The sequence below is a fragment of the Charadrius vociferus genome, unplaced genomic scaffold (assembly GCF_000708025.1).
Source record: "Charadrius vociferus isolate BGI_N301 unplaced genomic scaffold, ASM70802v2 scaffold70, whole genome shotgun sequence".
Classification (NCBI taxonomy): Eukaryota; Metazoa; Chordata; class Aves; order Charadriiformes; family Charadriidae; genus Charadrius; species Charadrius vociferus.
This window is the reverse complement of record NW_009646851.1, coordinates 38733-58689: the sequence shown is the minus strand read 5'-3', so window position 1 is coordinate 58689 and position 19957 is coordinate 38733. Positions and strand designations below refer to the sequence as shown.

Sequence of the window (19957 nt, the reverse complement as noted above, 5' to 3'; positions counted from 1 at the left end):
GGGGGGGTTGTGTGTGTGTGGGCTCGGTGCCCTCAGCGAGGCCCGGGCAGCGGTCGCCTGAGGTGAGGGGCTTCGTGACAGGGAAGGAAGGAGGAGAGGCCCCCGTTGGGCCGCGGGAGGGTGAGCTGGGCTGGCAGCAGGGTGCAAAAAAAAATATATATAAAAAAAAAAAGCGAAATCAGTTGTTTTTTAGCTTAAAAGCACGGCGGTGCGCTGTACCGCTGTTCCACGGCGCTTCGGTAGGCAGCTTTAAATAGCCCTTTTCTCCCGTGTACACGTTTTAACGTGAATAAAAAGCTGCAAGAGAAATACTTCAAAATTAAGTAGGTTATTTTAAGTACCTCATAGGTACGGTTAAAGGTTTGCGCTGGTGAGGCAATCAAAATGAATGGCAAGCCATGGGCTCTCGCTTTAGGTCTTACCCAAGACTGTACCTGTAACAGAAAACACTTAATGTTTCCCAAACACTTGTCTTAATATGCGTCCTGCAAAGCCGTCATTCCTGCAGATAAAAGCTTTATTATACAGCTCATCACGGTGTTATGGAAGAGGTCAGGTAAGGTCAGCGTGACAGTAGGGGCAGCTGGGCACAAAAGGGACACGTGCTCTGTAAGGATGCAAGGCGCGGTACGGGGAGATGGTGCGTGTCTGGGTAACAGGGGTAGGGTTATAGTAATAGGATACAGTATATTCTGCAGTGTCATATAGCCTCAAGTGCAGTGACAGTAAAGTTACGGGGTTAATATAAGAAAGCGTGGTCTGTCGGGGAGAATTGCTCTGTGTTCATCTCAGCCTGTGAAATATTCCTCCAGGCCTGGTGTTAGGCGTTCCAGTGTTCTGGAATGCCAAAAAAGAGTATGCTTTAAACAAACAACAAACGCAACCAAAAATAAAAATAATAAAAAAAAAACCCAACCCCAACACCCACACCAAAAAAATTCTGCTGTCTTTGTTGCAAGTATAAACAAAACAGAGACTTAATTTAAAAAACATCACTTAATTTAAAAATAAAAACAATTTTGAAAAGTCCTGGCCTGTTTAAAGGCAGACATTTCCTGGTAAGGATAAATTTTAAACTTCAGTTCTCGACTAGCAACGTTTTAAAACAAAAATCCAGTGTTTTTAGCTTCGTTGTGTAAAGTTGAGACTTTGGGTATAAGCAAAAGTAGAATAATGAACATCAAGACAAATTTCTCAAACACTTGTTAAGCATGTTGTTTTGCTTCAGTGAAATAACTTGGGCTTAAACTACATCTGTTCATCTCCAGGGCTGAAATTTGTATTTTCACTTAAAAGTACTTCTTAATATAAAATTTTACAAAACTTCTAATGATGTTTTCAGTACACTCAGACCAAAATCTCCCCAGAGGCAAAGGCTTTCCTTTTGTAAATGACCTTGTAGAATAACTGAAGTCTAACTTTCCCTGTAAACCTGCAGAAAGTGAAAGTAGGTGTTTGAAAATGGATGCAAGTAAATCAGCTGGTTTTGTGGCTTTCTTTTTTTTTCCTTAAAGATCTACCACGATGCCTGGGTCTCTGCCAGTGAATGCTGAATCCTGTTGGCCCAAAGATGTGGGAATTGTTGCACTGGAAATATATTTTCCCTCTCAGTATGTTGACCAGACAGAGCTGGAGAAGTACGATGGTGTGGATGCTGGGAAATACACCATTGGGCTAGGCCAGTCAAAGATGGGGTTCTGCTCCGACCGAGAGGATATCAATTCTCTCTGCTTGACTGTGGTTCAGAAGCTCATGGAGAGGAACAGCCTTTCCTATGATTGTACCGGGTGTTTAGAAGTTGGAAAGGAGACGATAAATGATAAATCAAAATCTGTCAAGACTGTCCTGATGCAACTCTTTGAAGAATCTGGTAATACAGATGTAGAAGGAATCGATACCACCAATGCATGCTATGGAGGCACCGCTGCTATTTTTAATGCTATTAATTGGATTGAGTCCAGTTCTTGGGATGGTAAGTTCAGGGTGTTTTCTTGAAAAGTCACCTCATCCTCTGTTTTTTAGGACTCTGCCTTATAATGACAGTGTTCATGTTTAACCATATAAAACCCAGAGGGTAAACTGTTTTTCCTCTTCTGAAGTCTTTTTCTTAAATACTCTGGGCATTTGCCACTACTTCAACTACAGAGCAAAAAATAACAACATGGCTAAGGAAAGTCAGGACTGAAGAGCCACTTAAATGTGGCATCCCATCCTCTGTAATCAAAGCCTAAGAATTGTTGGTGGATATTAAAATGTGATAGATTGTTGGCTATTTCTCATTATTATTTCTGTGTGTTTTTCACAGGACGCTATGCACTGGTTGTTGCTGGAGACATAGCTGTGTATGCCACTGGAAATGCCAGGCCAACAGGTGGAGCTGGTGCTGTTGCTATGCTAGTTGGTCCAGATGCTCCATTAATTTTTGAGAGAGGTTAGTCCTGTAAGAAAACAAATTACCATTTGGCCAGATAACTGGATCCGTTCTGAAGGCTGTCCCGTCCCTTGTTTTTTGTGCGTTGCTGGAGGGCTGAATTAACTCCCGCTAATGTCAGAAATTGTACTTTGTCTCTTCTTGCTCTGAGCTAACTTGGCCAAGTCCCATTATAGGAGGCAGCAAGGAACAACTAGAGATGCTCCTATTTGTTTATTTCCTTGGAGATTCTTCAAGAAAATTGAGAAAGAGTGGACTAGAGCTACTAGTACGCAGCTACTAGTACGCAGGGCTGTACTTCCATGGAGAAATTATGAAAATCATTGTCACTTGTGTTTGTCACACTCGGTCCTACGTACTTAACAAGCAATTGAGAACTGTGTGAAACATTACCTTAAAGGGCCTGAAGTGCTGTGACCTGCTTGGCTGGGGCCAAATATTGGTTTTCCCCACATGCATTAGGTGATGCATTCAAACTGACTCAAAGCAGCCGAATAAAGTAACTTTCAACTTTTGTCCATTTCTGTCCATCAGGGTTGCGTGGAACCCACATGCAGCATGCTTATGACTTCTATAAACCAGATATGGTCTCTGAATATCCTGTAGTTGATGGTAAACTATCTATACAGTGCTACCTCAGTGCATTAGATCGCTGCTATACTGTCTATCGAAACAAAATCCACACCCAGTGGCAAAAGGGTATGTAGCCTCAGCTGATGATACTGCAAGATCTGGTGAATGCTGGAATGTGATAACTACACAGACAATGTATTTTCAAGTTTTAGCATCCAGTCTGAAGGCTAGTATGTGGGTCCCTTTCTTTGTGTTTGTGTGTTCCAAGGTGATTGAAATGTTTGCTCTCTCCTGTAAGAAATGTCTTATTTCTGTTCTGGTATAGCTAAGTACCTGACAGGCAGTAAGCAGTAGTCTCTACAGGCTTTTGCTGGTGTTATGTATAATACCTTGCTTAAAAGCCTGTTATTCCCCCCCCTCCACCCAGGCTCTTAAGATATTGAGGTTAATATTTAAATGTTATGTAACAATACTGATTTTTTTTTTTTTTTTACACCATGTATTTAGTAATTCAGTCAAGAAGCATAGGTGTGAAGATTAGATAGGTAAATGAAGTAGATTATTATGTCCAAATGCTGGGTAGAAATACAGAGATTCTGTTTAACTTAGCTTTTTTTAGAAGGGCAAACATTGTTAGTTGGTGCAAAAGATCAGTAAGAAACTAATTTTTAAATAGAAGTTTCAGCAGTGTTTTAAATTAACTTGACAGCAGTAGTTAGTCTAACGGTTGTCTTGTATGCTGATGTGTTGTGACGACTGGTATCCTGCCAGTCCCCTATTTCATTTTCATAGTTGAAGCGAGTACTAAACATAAGTTGTAACACAGCATTTCTGCCACTTCCAGAGGGGACAGACAGACGTTTCACCTTGAATGACTTTGGATTCATGATATTTCATTCTCCCTACTGTAAACTGGTACAGAAATCTGTGGCTAGACTCTTGCTGAATGACTTTCTCAGTGACCAGAACCCAGAAACAGCAAACGGTGTTTTCAGTGGTCTGGAGCCTTTCAGGTGAGAATAGCTACTGTCTTCTTTATTCGTATGACCTTAATTTGTTACACATCAAAGGTCTGCTTTTACTTTCTTCTATTTTAGTAACTGTTTCTGAACTTTCTTTTTAACAGGGATGTAAAACTTGAAGACACATATTTTGACAGAGATGTGGAAAAAGCTTTTATGAAAGCTAGTGCAGAGCTCTTCAATCAGAAAACCAAAGCTTCATTACTTGTATCCAATCAGAATGGAAATATGTATACCCCTTCAGTCTATGGTTGCCTTGCCTCTCTTCTTGCCCAGTAAGCACAAAATTGGAAAAAAACTCATAGATTTTTATATGTAAGGTCATAAAAGATTTTTGTTTCAGAAAGTCTTCTGTAAAAGCACTGTCTAGCAACCCTTTTCCTACCAAGATTGCTTTAAGCAGGACTAAAGTTAAAACATTATTCTGCACACACAATTAGTTCAAGTGACAAGCAGATTCAAAATTTCTGTGTCAGAAGCTGATCTGAAACAGCTACTTACTGCCTTCCAAAGTAGGATCTTATTTGTAAGGTGGTGTCTTTTCTCAGCTTCAACCTTCTCCTCGCCCTACCCCATCCTCCCCGAAAAAACTCCACTGCAGTGGAAAAGAGAATCAGAATGCCTTCTCTGTTTCACTTTAATCAAATCCACATTAAGTTAGTCTTACTTAACAATTATATTTTTTTTGCAATGAGTTTTACAAAATCATTTCAAGTTTATATTGAAACATTCCTCTTGGATTTTTTTTCTTTATTCTGACTTTGCCGTCCAAAATGTGGTTGTTCATTTTAGGCTTTAGGTCACTTAAGAATGAAAACTGTCTGCCATCTAGATAATCATATTCTCGGCATTTCTTTGCTCTGTTTTCCTTAGGCAGCTTTGGAACTCTTCACACAACAGCAGTGTTTGAAATTGTGTTTTTAAAAGTCATCATTTATGCACGTAACATGCTACATTTTGTATTGTAGTCAGTATATGCTGGCTGCTTTTTCTAAGTTAACAGCACTTTCTAGTTATTTAAAATTGGCACCTTGGCTTAATTCTCACTTCAAACAATTGTTGCTTGCTTTGCAGGTACTCCCCGGAGCAGCTGGCAGGACAGAGGATCAGTGTGTTCTCATATGGCTCTGGTTTTGCTGCTACACTGTATTCCATCAGAGTTACACAGGATGCCACTCCTGGTGAGTGAAAGGAAGATGTGTTAATTAACTCCCTTGCACAGCTCACCTCTAAATGCCTTGTTACACTACCCATCCACATAAGTAAACTTGCAAAGCAGTGCCTAATGACAGTAAAGCTAAACTGGAAATGTTCCAGCTCCAGGGAATGTTTAAGTGTCTCCTTGGGCAAATAAATAATATTCTTCAAACTCAAAGTTTTGATTGAGTAATTGGCAATATTTTTGAATGACTAAAAGTTTAGGTTCTGTAACGCAAAATATTTTGAATGGGCTTGAAAAGTTAACATGCTAGTGTGCAGTTCTCAGCACTGGTGCTACCTTACATGATGGTTTTATGTTGTAGGTTCTGCACTGGACAAAATAACTGCCAGCCTTTCTGATCTCAAAACAAGACTTGACTCAAGAAAATGTATTGCACCCGATGTCTTTGCTGAAAACATGAAGATTAGACAGGAAACACATCATTTGGGTAAGATCTTCATAAATATAAATAATTCCTAGTTTTACAGCAAAATGCTCATCGCTTTATTCACCTGGCCTTTAAATGATTAGGGCGTAGAATGAAGGAAATGTCCAACCCTTTCTGCTTCTGAATAGCTTGTGTTCATTGGCCTGTTATGGCTGAAATGAAAACACAGACTTGTTATTTCTGGCTTACAACGTCCAAACTGCAAAGGCCTGTGTTGTGTAAAACCTTTGCCCAGAACAAACTAACAGTGTGTTACTGGCTTCTTTACAGCCAACTATATTCCACAGTGTTCGGTTGAAGATCTCTTCGAGGGAACATGGTACCTTGTGCGTGTGGATGAAAAACATAGGAGAACTTATGCACGGCGCCCGCTCATGGGTGATGGACCTCTGGAGGCAGGAGTTGAAGTTGTCCACCCAGGCGTTGTTCATGAGGTGAACACTCAGCACTCTTTTAAAGTTTGATATAAATGGTGGAACTGTTATGTGCTTGTCTTAGCATGTGCATGTATGTTAAAAGAGGAAGCGGTTTAACAAGTTGCATTCAATACTTTGTTAACATATGTAACATACAAGCCAGAAGTAAAAAATTGAACATGGGATTTTAAAAAGTACATTTCATCATAACAAGAATGAAGCTGAACAATAATGAATCAAGAACAAACTGGCTCTTTTCACATAATCAGTTTGCATGAAGCATGACAGGTTTGACTGACTTAAGACCAAGCTGTCCAGTGTAGCATGAACGTTGTTTGAAAGTTGGACTAGCTGTGAAGTATGAGTGTCTGTGAACTAGAAAACTGTATTTAATGTTTTTTTTCCCTTCTTCTTAGCACATCCCAAGCCCTGCTAAGAAAGTGCCAAGAATCCCTGCAACAACAGAATCTGAAGGCGTTACTGTTGCCATTTCCAATGGGGAGCATTAAGATACCTCTGTGAGGTGGGGAATGAAACAAGGTGTGAGGGTAGGGTGAGGGAGAGAGAAAAAGGATTGCAGTAGTGCTGAAGTTTCAGTGTACAGTAGTACTTCATTGGAGCACGGAAAAACTGTTTAAGCTCCTTGAAAAGATTTGTCATAATACGGTGTGCTGATATAGTATTTTCAGAACACTAAAATCATGAATATACTGGAGGGACTTGCCAAGGGCTGTGTGGATTCTTCAACGTGTCTGAATTTTTTTTAATTGCTGAGTAGTAGCTGTAGTCTATTACAAGGTCTTTGTACATAGGAAAAAAAAAAAGAATCTTCCGCTTGCTCTTTCCATGTAAAATGACTTGAAGCCTACACTGTTAACTTCTACTTGTACTCAAGCGTGTGGCAAAATAGTCCAAGCTTTTAATGTTAGGGTTCTCAGTGCCTTGACAGTAAACAGTCAATCTTCTGAATACTGCACTTCTTCTCTTTTTCACCTTCCCTTTCTTCTCCCAGCCTACCTCCCATCACCCCAGTGCTTTGGGAAAGGTATAGAACCTAGTAACATTCAATGCCAGAATAGAATCTCTCTCCTGTCAAAATGACTGGATCAAGAATGGCAAGACTGACAGGTGGTTTTCTTTCAAGAAACTCTGTGACCCACTGTGTTAGTTACGGTGCAATTCCTCCAAACATCCATATTATGTGTTTTATACCTCCATTATAAATCACCGCAGCCTGGGAGGAAAGAGGAAAAAGAAGGGAGGTAGTAACTTTTTTCTTCTAAAGAAATGGATTCATTGGTTTGGCACCTTTCAGGATTGTTTAGTAGAAGTATCTAAGGCAGCAGAATTTTCAAATAAAACTTCTAGATATTATGGAGCTGTTTTAATTGGCAAATGAAGGAAGGGAGCAAGATCACTTTGTCTGGAGCTCTGGCCTCTTGCTATTCTTTGTATAATACATTTCTGAAAGACTATTTCTAACTTGGAATTTGGCTTTGTACTTAGAAGTCCTTCTCGCTATTGGTAATATTGTAGGAGTGGGGTCTTTTATTCCTTTTTTTTTTTTTTTCTCTCCCAACATGCAAGCTAAAAGCTATCCATTTTGCAAGTGGTAGATATACAATGCTAATGGGGATGCCATTCTGGGAGATTTTTAAAACCCAGATTGGAATTGAACTATGACATGAGCCTTGTAAGCTTGTAATATATATTTAAATTGACTTAATGTACAGAATGAAGTTTTGTTGAATTTATTTCCTTGCTAATTCTACAAAGCTACATTATCTAATATAAAGTAGCAAAAAAGATTTGTCTGTTAAATTACAATTTTTTTTTGTTGTGTGTAATGACGTGTTTGTATTATCTGTCACTCACCAGGATTTGATAACTTGCTGTATTTGTACAGTCAAGCCTTGGTAAAATAGTTGTTTATTATAAATTTACGAATACTAATCTGTTTGTGCTGCTGAAAATGATGGAGCAATGATGCATGATGATAGCATTTGCAAGTATTTTGGTTTAGGTTGCCCTCGCGAAACTTACCTTGGTACCAGAAAAACAAATTGCCATGGAACAAAGTCCATTGCTGGCAGTGGACAAGCCAAGAAGGGAGCTACTGGCACAAAGTTAACCACAGGGACCTCACGGTCCATGAGGTTGATCCTTTATTAAAATAAAGTTTGAGATATTTGAAACTTGCTGGAGTAGTGCTGACTTGTTGGGTTTTCAGGATGCATTTTTTTTTCTTTAACAGGAAAGAAAGAGGAAACTGGCCCTGTGAAAACCTGAAGTTGTGGGTTCACAAGCTGTGTGGACCTTCTGGATCTTTCTTCCTAATAGTCCACTACAAAAGTGGAAAGAAAGGGTTTCTTAGGCTGGTGCAAAGCCATTATTTCAGGGCTGTGTTTCAAGATAACTTAAGTGCTTTCATATGGAAACTGTTTATAGTGGAGGAATTCATTCCCAGCTTATGAAACACAATTCATCTTTATTACTGTCTTATGAAAGATGGTATGTTTTATCCCCCTCAGAAAAACCGTGAAGGAGGATTGGTTCTTGCGTTGTACTTACCTGAGCCTCACTGAGTCCAGTTTCCCATGAGTGGCTTTTCAAAGTCATTCTGTTGCTCATTTACATTAATTACTCCTTTTAAAGTCAATGTTTGTACAGCAAACTGTATGTCCCTTCAAGAATGATCTCATCACTCCCCATCCTGCCCTTAAATTTGAAAGCACCAGCTGTACCTCTCTAAACCTTGTAGTAGTTCACTTGCCTTAAATAAAATCATACAGGCTCAACTCTTAGCTTAGGATGTCACCTGTGCCTGTTCACAGAAAGACAGCTACTCCACTTTTCCACCATTTGCACTGGAGCTGATGGTATTGAAGATTAAAGTATAAAATATCAATTAAAGCTGAAAATCGGAGTATCTGCATCTTGGTGATGCTCAGAGCAGTTGGAGTTCTCGGGCTATCCAACTTTTAACTTGCAGTGGTCAGGAGTATCAAAATTGGCTTTGTGCCAGCCTTTGTTGCCCAAGTAGTATGGCAGGAGTTAGTACAAGCCTGTAATGCTCAATATATAAAGTGATTCTGTTAGTGGTTGCATTCAGCTGACTGATACCTTGTGCTAAAGCAAGAATTTAAAACTACATGAGTTTTGGAGTATGCTTAAATCTTTCTTTATTGGAGTGCAACTGGAGTCCAAGCAGTTCTAGACTGTCAGAATCGTGCAGGTGATGGAAGCTGTCAGAAGGTTAGTAGATGGTAGCCCAGCCAGCTCTGCACTGGGAATTGCAACCACACGTGCGGGTTAAAGCAGCATATCCTAATTCGCCTTTCTGAGTTGTGACAAATTAGGAACTATGGTCAACAACAGCATTGCTGTTTCATTAAATAAAATTATGTACATTTTATCTTGTTTAATTTGCTGAAGAAGCTTTAAAGGAGAATTTGCAGTTTAGATTATGGCCTGCTTTCTGCTTAAATGTAGTTCCCTGCAAAAACTGTGTTGGTTTGCAGTAGTATGGTTGTGTCAAGCTGAGGTACAAACTCCCAAGAAGTCAGCTGTCAAATGCCTGTACTGAAAATCTCCCAAGTGTGTTAAATGCAATACAATTTGATCTTTACGAAAAGGTGACCTCCATAATGATCCCATACCTGTCTCACTTACTTGAGGTTCTTGCACTGGCTATATCATGTCTCTAGAGCAAGGGACAAACAAACGCATGAGAGCTCTGTTTCTGAGCGCTTCACGGTGATTTGAGAAATGCAAGGGAGATGAGGCATTTTGGGTTTATTCATAAATTACAAAAAATGTAACACCAGAACTTGTGAAAAGTGAATAAAACCCTTTGTTAAATGTGCCAAGCATAAAGTCTGCAGTGCAACTTATAAAATAGAACACAGCTTGGATGTCTGCTTGATCCCACTGCAGGAACTGATTCCTCTACTCAAGTCATGTTCTTTGGGGTCTGGATGGGACATGATAGGAACACATTCAAGTGCCCTTTTCTTCTGTACTTTGTGCAAAACAATCCTGTAGACCCCTGTTATTGAGCTGTGCGCATCTCTTCCCCGGTTATTTTGAATATGTTCTTCTGTGATTCCCAGATCTTCCAGAATACTTTTCACTTCGATTTCTTCCTCTTTGAGCGTACTGGTGTCCGATAAGTACTTAGGATCCAGTTTAAACTGCTGTAAAGGTTTGGGGTACTGTATTCCTTGCATCCATTCACTGTTCATAATAAGTTTGAGAGAGTATCGTTCGGTTGGTATTGGCTGAAGGACTCCTTTTATCAGTTTCTGGCAAGCTTCCGAGAGGCAGGGAGGCAAACTGTATGTCCCTTCAAGAATGCACTTTTTCAGTTTGGCCACTGTATCTGCCCGAAATGGCATGATACCCGTCGTCATAAAGTATAACAGGATTCCTAGTGCCCAGATGTCTACATAAATGCCAACATACTTTTCATCTCGGAAGAGTTCGGGGGCAGCATAAGGAGGAGAGCCACAGAAAGTATTTAAAGTTTCATCTCTTTTACTTACTGTGCTGAATCCAAAGTCTCCCACCTTAACACAGGTGTTACTGGTGTAGAAGACATTTTCTGCTTTCAAGTCCCGGTGAATGATATTATGCTCATGCTGTAGAACAAGAAGAAAATTTGGCATTAGTTTGTTCACAGGAAAGTTCTCAAGTGACAAGCTGTTACCGTCAATTAATTACCACACAGAAGAAATGGAGTTATTTTGGACCAAGTCAGAAATAAGCATTGCAATGGCATTGAATATTATTTAAACAAAATTAACTTAATTTTCTACTGATACAAAAACAATAGAGTAGGTGGAGAAGATGGGAAGAAGGATGATGGGGTTTTTAAGAGTAGCAGTCTCTTGTTAACAAATATCAACTATTTTCATGAAACAGATTTGTGATGGCATCATGGCTAATCCCACAAGACTAGATATCTCCAGGTGCAAAAATCTATTTTTTTTCAGAGTTCAGAACACTTGCTTTTGCAATGACTACATTTCTGTAACAACGTAAGTAACAAAAAATCATTTCTTTTTAACTGATTCCATTTTTGGATATATTGTAAGCTTGTTGACTTATGACATGAAACCATTTAGTTCACCAAGTGAGCATAATCACAGATAAATTAAGTTGCTACAATTCTGTTGTGTGATCTAAAGTCCTGTCAGGAACTGATGGTGGCAGGAGAAAAGGACCACAGACTTCTGCCTTGTGGTATTTTACATTGTTGCAAGACACCAAGTTCAGTGGTGTCCGATAGTTTCAGAAATCTAAAATTAATACATATGCTGTTGTCGTGGCGTCCTCAAACCAGGACAGCTGTAACTTGTACTTTTTTCCCTTAGAAATGGCAAGTAGTAGCCAAGGACTGAAACTGAGTTTGCTCTTTTTAGAGGCGATGTACCTGTCTTGATTAGGTAAGGGTTTAGCTTCATCTTTGAAATGACTTGGAGGAATGGATGTGTTTGAGCAGTCTCTGCCCTACCCTTTGAAGTAACAATGTGCGTGTATCTGGAGGCAATAAGGAAACCCTTCAGCATCCTAAGACTTCTAAACTGTCATCCATAACAGGCAGGGATTTTCTGTCTTCGTGTGGACTGGCAGCAGTGATATGCTATTTAAGTAGCCTGGATTTGATGGCTTAGAAAAGTAAAATGTTTTGCAGAAGTCTGTGTGTACAAGTGAAGAGGCTGGCCAGCTTGGTAGTCTGGGTTTAATGCTAAGAAGAGTTCCAGTAGCTGCTGAGCACCTGTCCTATGGAAAAGGTGTTGAAGCTAATCTATCACTTACAGGACATATGATCGTTTTGTCAAAATATATAAAAATGCATACTGTTTATATATGCCACGAGCAGTTTGTAATGCAGTTTCTAGATGTCGGACCGGGAACATCCTTGCTTTTGACTTTGTCTGAGGTTATTACGTGGTAGAACATTAGCCACGGGAGGGCACCCTGAGCCAACTTTTAACAAATACTTTTACTTCTCAAACTTGCAGAACAGTCTTCCCGTGTTTTTATGCTGTTGTTTGAAGCAGCTGTAGTCGCTGTGCAAGGTTCAGAGGAGATGGTACTGAAGTAGTTAATCGCTCCCTTTCTGCCTTTGTAAGATGATTTGGGGTCTACACAAATAGCATCATCCTAAACCCAGTTGCAATACTGAAGACTAGGCAAGGGGAAGTGACTTGCTGGGTGTTAACTTCACAGATTTGTGCCAAAGAGGACCAGGAATTAATCGCCTTAAGTGCCAGTCTCCCACATTCATTAATAAGTAAGCTGGATGTTTGCAACACCTAACAGGCCTCCTCTCTGGAACACTTTGTTCTAGCGGAAGAGTGGCTGATCCTATGTTTTGAAATAGCTGGAGAGAAGAAACGAAGCTTTGTTAACTGTTGCCTACAGCAACTTAAAGCAGACAAGAGAAGGCTGTTGCTAAAGGGATGGTTCAACCCACCAGGTATTCCCAGTTCAGTCTCCTCCCAAAAGCTGTCAACAGAGAGGCAGTAAGTCAAGGTGGATGTGAAAGCTCTCTCAGATACCTTTAAGACAGCTCTTCTCTAGTTGTTTTGCTCTTCAGAAATATGGGCCTGAAGTCCTGGTAATAGTAAACCTACTAGTTGAAAACCAAGAGATACATCCACAAAATCTGCTAGAGTAGTGAGGGGCAACACGCCTGTGGAAGAAGAGCAACTTACCATGTGCTTCACTGCAGACACAATCTGGGAAAAGACGATTTTACACTCTGTTTCTAGTAGCTTCCCTTCTGTACTGATTTTAGTGAAGAGCTCCCCACCTCCTGCATACTCCATCACCAGGTGCAGTTTCGAGAGTGTCTCCACCACTTCATACAGTCTGATAATATTTGGGTGGTGCAGTTTTTCCATGCTGGATATCTCACGAGATAGCAAACGTTGAGTCTTCCGGTCTAGTTTTGTCTTGTCCAAAATCTTAATTGCAACTCTCTCTGAAAATAAAAACGCTTTTCCATGTTGTTAATGCAAAAGGCACAACTGGCAATACTATTTCCTTACAACGAGGCTTGGCTATAGAATTGCAATAAAATTTCACCTCTGATCAGTATAAGCTAAGCTGCAGAGGCCTGGTAAGCCCTGCAATCTTTCACACACACCCATGCCCCTTTCCATTTATGGCATCCTACACACTGCTGAGGTAACTCAAGGCTGGTAGAGTATTGCAAGAGCTAATCAACTCATCTGCTGTATTAGCGTGCACCACTGCTGTCAAGCTAATACGTCTCTGATGGCCACAGTTACAGCATCTGCTTTCTGTGTCCAGTGCTGGTAAAGAGAGTCTGTGCTTTCTCTTTCGTTGTTAGCTCAGTGCTCTTCAGATGAGCTAGGCCTGAGCCTGGTACTTTCAGACTAATGGAGGCGTCAACTTTAGGTGCTTTGTTTCAGAGCAGACAGACAAACTTGGGGGTAATTTAGGGGCTCTGGCTATGGCCTGCAAGGTTATAATGGAGAGGTGGTTTTAAGTTGGTGCAATTTCCAGAGCTCTTCCCTAACTTCTTGTCCCATATCCCCACAAGTTCTCAGTTACCAAAATCAGTGTTGTAGAGGTTTGTCTTTCTCAGGATAGCTGTGCCAGTTTTTCCAACACGTTCATGTATGAGTAGTTCTTGGTACTGTACAGAATACAGGAAAAGTACATTTTTATGTTTATATGCCACAGTGGGCCCTGAATCCACATCACACACAGACCTTATTCTGAGGAAGGGAAAAAACAGTGAAGTAGAGTAAGTTGCAAGGGATCCTGTAAAACAGCAAATCTAGGTGTCTTAAGCTGTCCTGGTAAAGCAAAGCTGCTGGGAAGTTCTACATGTTTCTGTAGCATATTTACAGTGAAGCCAAGGGCCACAAAACACAGATACGCATCTGCAGCTACACCACATCCCCAGGGTAGCTCAGAGTAGTATGAACAGGTCAGTCATAATTGCCCTTACGTTTCTGTATTAATTGGTAGGTTATGGCTTTTGTCTTCACTCTACTGAATACAGCTGGTGTTTGAAGGATTAGTCTGATTAAAATGGGTTTACAGTGGCTTTGTATAACTTATCAGGACAGCAAAATTAAACTGGATCATGGCAATAAAAAAACCTGTTTCTTCCTGTGAAGAAGGTTTTTTTTTCCCCCAAGAATATCTTAGTCAAACGTTCACAGATTTCCTAACAATTAATCACTTTTATCAAATCTTTCAGAAAAAAAAACACCTTCACCTTGGTTTCTACTACATGGGAGTAAATTTAAAAAAAAAAAAAAAAAAGCCAGTATTGTTTACTTGTTGCTTTAAGAGAAGAGTGAGAAGGTTATTGCATTTGTACATGTGTTCTGGTATAAAAGCACTGAGAATGTTTTTACTTAATGTTACAAAGTTATTTAACTCAAGTTTAGTATTTCAACATCTCTAAAGGAAGTGTTAAGGATACATATGCATGTATCTGTACAGATCAAGAAAATTCCATGTTTGGTACATTTAGCTTTCTTAGTAACATACATGCCTAAGTTGATCTCCCTACTAAAGTGCGGCAGATATTCCAAGCAAATGTGATTCTTGTGAAAGGTGTTGATTTATCCTCTGATATGCCTCTTTTCAGAAGGAGTCCGTGCTGGGTATAGGGCAGTCTGTCTTCCCCACACTGCTTCTCTCTGACCTACTCCATGCTTTCCAGTGAGCCCCTTAGGAAAGCGGGTACCTACTCCTGCATGGTGCTGATGGTGGCGGTGAATTGAGAGGAAACACAGCTATTGAATGGTGACAACACACGACACTGATCCTGGCAGAACTCTGACTGCTGACCTAGGGGTGAAAGACTAAAACCCTTGTCACATTGGTAGTGTATTGATCACCCAAACCAAGAGGAAAGAGCATCAGCTGGTAATAGGTAACATTTGCACAACTAAATGCTTAGATACTACAGAGATAACAATTCCTACATTCTTAACTATGTAATGGCATCATTACATCTTGATTTATAAAAGTTGGGGGCATTTGGGCTTTAAAAAAAAAGTTTCTTCTAGGTTAAATTCCTTCCCTTTCCTTTTGCTGGAATTTATGATTCATCCTGGTCACTTTTGCTGCAAAGTTTTAAAAGGAAAGGGGATAAAAAAAAAAGGGGGGTGAGGGGGGTGTTAGAACTGAAAAACCTGATCCTGTTCACACACTACCATAAATCAGGACCGAGCTCCTTTAAATCTACATCATTGCAGTTGCATATGCATGATGTGCAAAGAAAACCAGCCCACCTGAAGTGTAAAAAAAAATGACACCTTCCTTTACTTTTTTAAACTCATTTCAAAACGCTTGGTTTACAAATCCTGTATTACCCTTGCATAGCAGGAGTGCTGAACAGCAGGGTGTTTTTAGCAAGCAGCTTATTTACATACTAAAACTGAGTAGTAAGAGATTTTGGTTGACTATGTGCAGTGCATGGCAATGTTTGAAAAGAGCTAGCTGAAATCTTAAGAGAAGTTAGGAAAAGGTTGGGAAATCATTTCAGGAAGAAGTGGTGTATGCTATGATGGCAAAGGAAACAACATACAAACACAACTAAGTTAAAAATGCTAAAAAAAAACCAAAAAAACCCCTAGGTGCTCGGACATTCCTGCCTTTACAACTGACGTTTCACATTAGACTGGCTTCTTACTAGCTGTAAATTTTGGATGCTCTTAATTGTATCTATTCAGCTGTGCTCTTACACTACATTTGTCAGCTGGAAGGTATGTAAAATAAAGGTTACACAGAGCTTAGGAACCTAACAGTACTTAGCAAGCAGCTCCACAGGTCTCTGAAGAAAATCTTTCGAAAATTCAAGTTGTTGAAGTGGGCAATGCTCCTGAATAACCCAATATACATCATAGCGCCAAAGATTCTCCTTCATCCTCTAAGCAACCAAGGCAGCTCTTATGAGAGAAATAAGTTTTTTCATCCAGTATGATGCTGCAGTTGTTTTCCTCCTAGAAAACTTTGTTTTTCATATCCTGCTGCAACAGATCACAAGGGCTACAGAACAGCACACACATGTAATTGTTACAAAAGCTCATCTTAGTAAAGAACAAAATTGTTTCCTTTTCTAATATAGGGTAACTAGGGTGACGTGTAAGGAGCAAGACCATGCTTAGAACTTAACACTATGACAATAACTGGAGATCTGAACAACATCCCAACATATACACCTCCCCTTACTACAGGGACCCAAAAAGCATTAATAATGAAGTCTTTGTATTTATATAATCGGAAAAAAAAAAAAAAAAAAAAAAAGACTTGTACTCATTAGCACTGTGCAGGAACATCACTTCATTATCAACACAACTATGTGCATCTATTGGAAAAAACAGAATCCTCTGTGGGTGATGGTGGTGTGTGTGTATGCATGCATTTGCTTATGTGTGTGCACACATGTGAGTGTTCCTATTCTATCCACATACTGTATTTTATGAGAACAGTTAAGTTCAAGGCAGACATATAAGTCAGAAAATGTTTATGCTTCATCCTTCCTACCTCATGACAGCTGCAAACTTCATATCAAGAAATGAACTCGTTGCCCAGTGAACATTTTAACCAAAAAAAGCTACTAAGCAAAGAAAAATAATTTGAGAGTTTTCTGGTGAAAAAGAGCATTTTCAAGGAAAAAAAAAAAGGTTTTTGGTATTTAGTTTGTCCAAGCTTACTGTATTCACTGAAGTTAAAAATTTTTCAATCAATCAGCTCTATTCAAATGCTAAAGCAACCTGTCTCCTAAGTTCAATAGGTAAAAAGATTCATCCAGATCAAATTTATAACTTCCTTTCATTAGCATTCCTCCTGTTCCCAGTACAGAAGTAGCAGTTCCTCCGACAGTAAGCACTAGTTTTCTGTAGAAGAAAAAAAAAAAAAAATAATCACAGACAGAAGAGGAAATAACTTGCTGTGGGCCATGTAGAAAAGAGATGCTTTTCTGAAACAAGGAAAACCAAAAATTCCACACCCACTTAAAGCAACCCTTAGGTTTAGGAAGGCTTAAATTTGGAAAAAAATAAATACCATCAGTTCTCCACTTTGATTCCCAGTGCAATAACTGCTGCACATGAGGGATAAACGTGAGCTTTCACACCTCTGCAGTCTGGGCAGAAAGAGGTGCTTAGAGAAAATAACAACAGATAACATGGCATGAAGGCTTTGGGGTGTATCTCATTCTCACCTGTAAGATGACGGAAGGAAGGAGAGTCAATCAAATTGGAAAGAAAAGACTATGAGAAAAAACAAGACAGTAGTGTACAAAGATGCGAAGAAAACTAGTCATCCCTGAGGGAAAACAAGAACAGTTTCCATTATTGTCAGACAGTCAGAGGCAGAAGAAACAGGACAGATGAACCTATAACTAAAGTGTTCATTGCAGTTACCTAGCCTTTCTAGTTCTTGCCAGAAGCAGCATGTAGGGTGCTTTTCTGTACTTAAAAAAAAGAAAAATAATTGACAATTCAACACAAACCCCGCTTTGGCTGTACCAGAGGTTATTTCCCTGCATCTGCTCAGACCACACCTATAGCCCTGTCCCAGCTTTTTATGGTAATGAACTACCTGCAAATGAGCCCATAAAGCAGATACAAAATTTCTCACCAAAACTGCTTTGACCAAATAAAAGCTTTGTCCATACTAGTAAAATTTGCGATGAAACTAGGGAAGCCTTGCTAGCTCTGTCTGTGAGCAGGAGCAGGCCTAGACAGGCTGTCCTGGGGGTGCACCGCTTACAGCCCTGCAGTCCGTGAGTTGGGGCAGGGAAGAGGGCAGATGGACAGGACGAGTTGTAGGAGCGGAGGCACAACACCACACTTCAAAATGTGGAGTGTTTGAGCTATGGGATGAGATGCGTTTACTCCATGAAGTGCAGATATGAACTTTTCCTGTAATAGCGGCTATCTGGTTTCTTTAAAGCCTAATCCAAACCTAAGCATTTATCTGTGACCTTGAGTATAGATTCACTCAACATCACCACCAAAAAGACACATCTATATGTATTTTTAACGTTCAGACAGCATCTTTCTTCCCAAAGAGGTCCGTTTGTATACATACAGAACTAGGATGCTCAGCACACAGGTGACCCACACAGTGGTGCCTACCTTTGGTTAGAGAATGAATTCCAAGCTTCACTTGCGAGAAATTCCCACTTCCTATTTCTCCTCTGACTCGATAGAAGCCAATTCTCTTTCCCAGGGTTAATTCCTTCACCACTTTTTCATTCTGGGACATATCCTGCATTAATTTCTCAAATGGGGTCAGCCTGTGCTGCCTGCTCTCTTCATCTCCTCCAAAGCACTCCGGGTGCCCATCATCTTCTCCGCTGTCCTCACGATGCCACCTGGAATAGTGGTGTTTTCCAAAACTTCCTCCATTCATATATCCTGTTGTCATAGTCTATAGGGTAATCACTTCCCCATTTAACAAGATGTCTCAATAAGGAGTTTAAATGAAAATTCTGTATGAATATGCAATCCTGCACATAATGGACACTGTGAAAAACTTATCAAAAAAGCAGCTTACTGAAAGTCCAAGGATTAATTTGGAAATTACTTCAAAAACAAATCTGGCATATCTATGTATTGGAGTTGTGTTCAAAATCAGAGATAAAACTGGAAGCTGTTTACATCCATCTCTCACTAACAGATTTAGTATGTCAGGATCTCTTCATCTACAAGGTAAAAGAAGCTTTGCAATTAAAACTGTAAACTTTGTGCAGGAAAGTGGCTGGTTGCTCACTGTCTATGCACTACATTTGACACATGCAAAACATTTGACACAAATTTTCAGGTTTTAGCTTGCTGCCTTGAAAACTAACTTGATAGATAAAGCTCAGACAAACAGCTGATTAACTACTCTGAATAAATCCAGATGCTTCCCGTTCATTGTGAATAGCTGACCTTAAGAATGTAGTTCTCCTTGATTCTGGTACCAGTCCAAGAGATGAACGTAGTGTTTGCCTTCGATTCATTCTTCAGCCTGTGAGCTTGTCACTGTGCCTTGGAAATGCTGCTGTGCCTTGAAGCCTTGCTGTAAAAAGTTTGTTGCTCCCCTGTTTCCTCCTCATGGCAGGTTTAGAAAAGCAACTGATCCTGGAAGATGACAGGAAAAGCATAATCTGTGCACCAGGGAAAAGAACGCTGCGCCTCAGTATCCCTGCAGTCACATGGCAGGACAATACAGGATTAAGTAACTGCAATGTCACGTTAACCCTCCTTTATTTAGATGAGCTTTCTTTAACGCCTTGAGCCTTCTCAAAATTTTGCCAGACGCATGGTGTTCCTAAGCAGACAGATGAAGAAAGTCATTAAAACCTTTACATAACAGCCATACGCTTCACTAAATGACAGCACAGCACACACCATTTCACCAATTTAACTCTGTTTGGCAGCACAAAGAAGTCTGTATTCTAAATATACAATTACTTACTTTTAAAGCAGTACAACATTTTTTTTTCTTATTTACCTTTCTTCTTTAACCTTGAAAAATGGGAGTTGATCAGCAACTGCTAATCAAGCAGCTGCACCCGAAGGCAGTGAGCCTTGCCCGAAAGCTTTGAGATAGCGCAGGCGGTGGACACGCTCACCTCCCCTGCTTTCATCCTGCAGCACAACCCGACTGACGAACACGGGAGACACCTCACTGCCGTCGTGCAGATTCACCAGACTGAGGGGGAGAGAATTAGACCAGTAACTCAATGCCTGGAGCTTAGGGAAGGTAGACAGTCACCTAAGGTGCCACGCTAGAAGACGGCATGTGACACTGCCAGGTGGAGCTGCCCTCTAAACCCCAATCTCCTGTGTGAGAAAAGAGAAGGAGAGGCCA

The 19957-nt window shown here is 40.1% G+C and overlaps 2 protein-coding genes across 3 annotated transcripts; one reads left to right on the top strand and one right to left on the bottom strand.

Annotated features, from left to right (window-relative positions):
* Positions 1-1518: 1518 nt before the first annotated feature.
* HMGCS1 (3-hydroxy-3-methylglutaryl-CoA synthase 1 (soluble)) lies at positions 1519-8471 on the top strand. 2 transcript variants are annotated; one of them, XM_009894181.1, is made up of 10 exons: positions 1520-1972; positions 2306-2431; positions 2966-3130; positions 3849-4017; positions 4131-4301; positions 5101-5207; positions 5550-5675; positions 5946-6109; positions 6508-6614; positions 8346-8471. In XM_009894181.1, the coding sequence occupies exons 1-9, from the start codon at positions 1525-1527 to the stop codon at positions 6598-6600; spliced, it is 1569 nt and encodes a 522-aa protein (XP_009892483.1). In that variant the 5' UTR covers positions 1520-1524; the 3' UTR covers positions 6601-6614; positions 8346-8471. The 2 variants fall into 2 exon arrangements, with proteins under 2 accessions (XP_009892482.1, XP_009892483.1); XM_009894180.1 differs by lacking the exon at positions 8346-8471 and having other exon boundaries at positions 1519-1972; positions 6508-7897.
* Positions 8472-9981: 1510 nt separating this feature from the next.
* On the bottom strand, positions 9982-18646 carry NIM1K (NIM1 serine/threonine protein kinase). The gene is made up of 3 exons (XM_009894179.1): positions 18235-18646; positions 12814-13082; positions 9982-10731 (listed from the first exon to the last, which is right to left on the bottom strand). Exons 1-3 carry the CDS (start codon positions 18524-18526, stop codon positions 9982-9984), a joined length of 1311 nt encoding a protein of 436 aa, XP_009892481.1. The 5' UTR covers positions 18527-18646.
* Positions 18647-19957: the final 1311 nt, after the last annotated feature.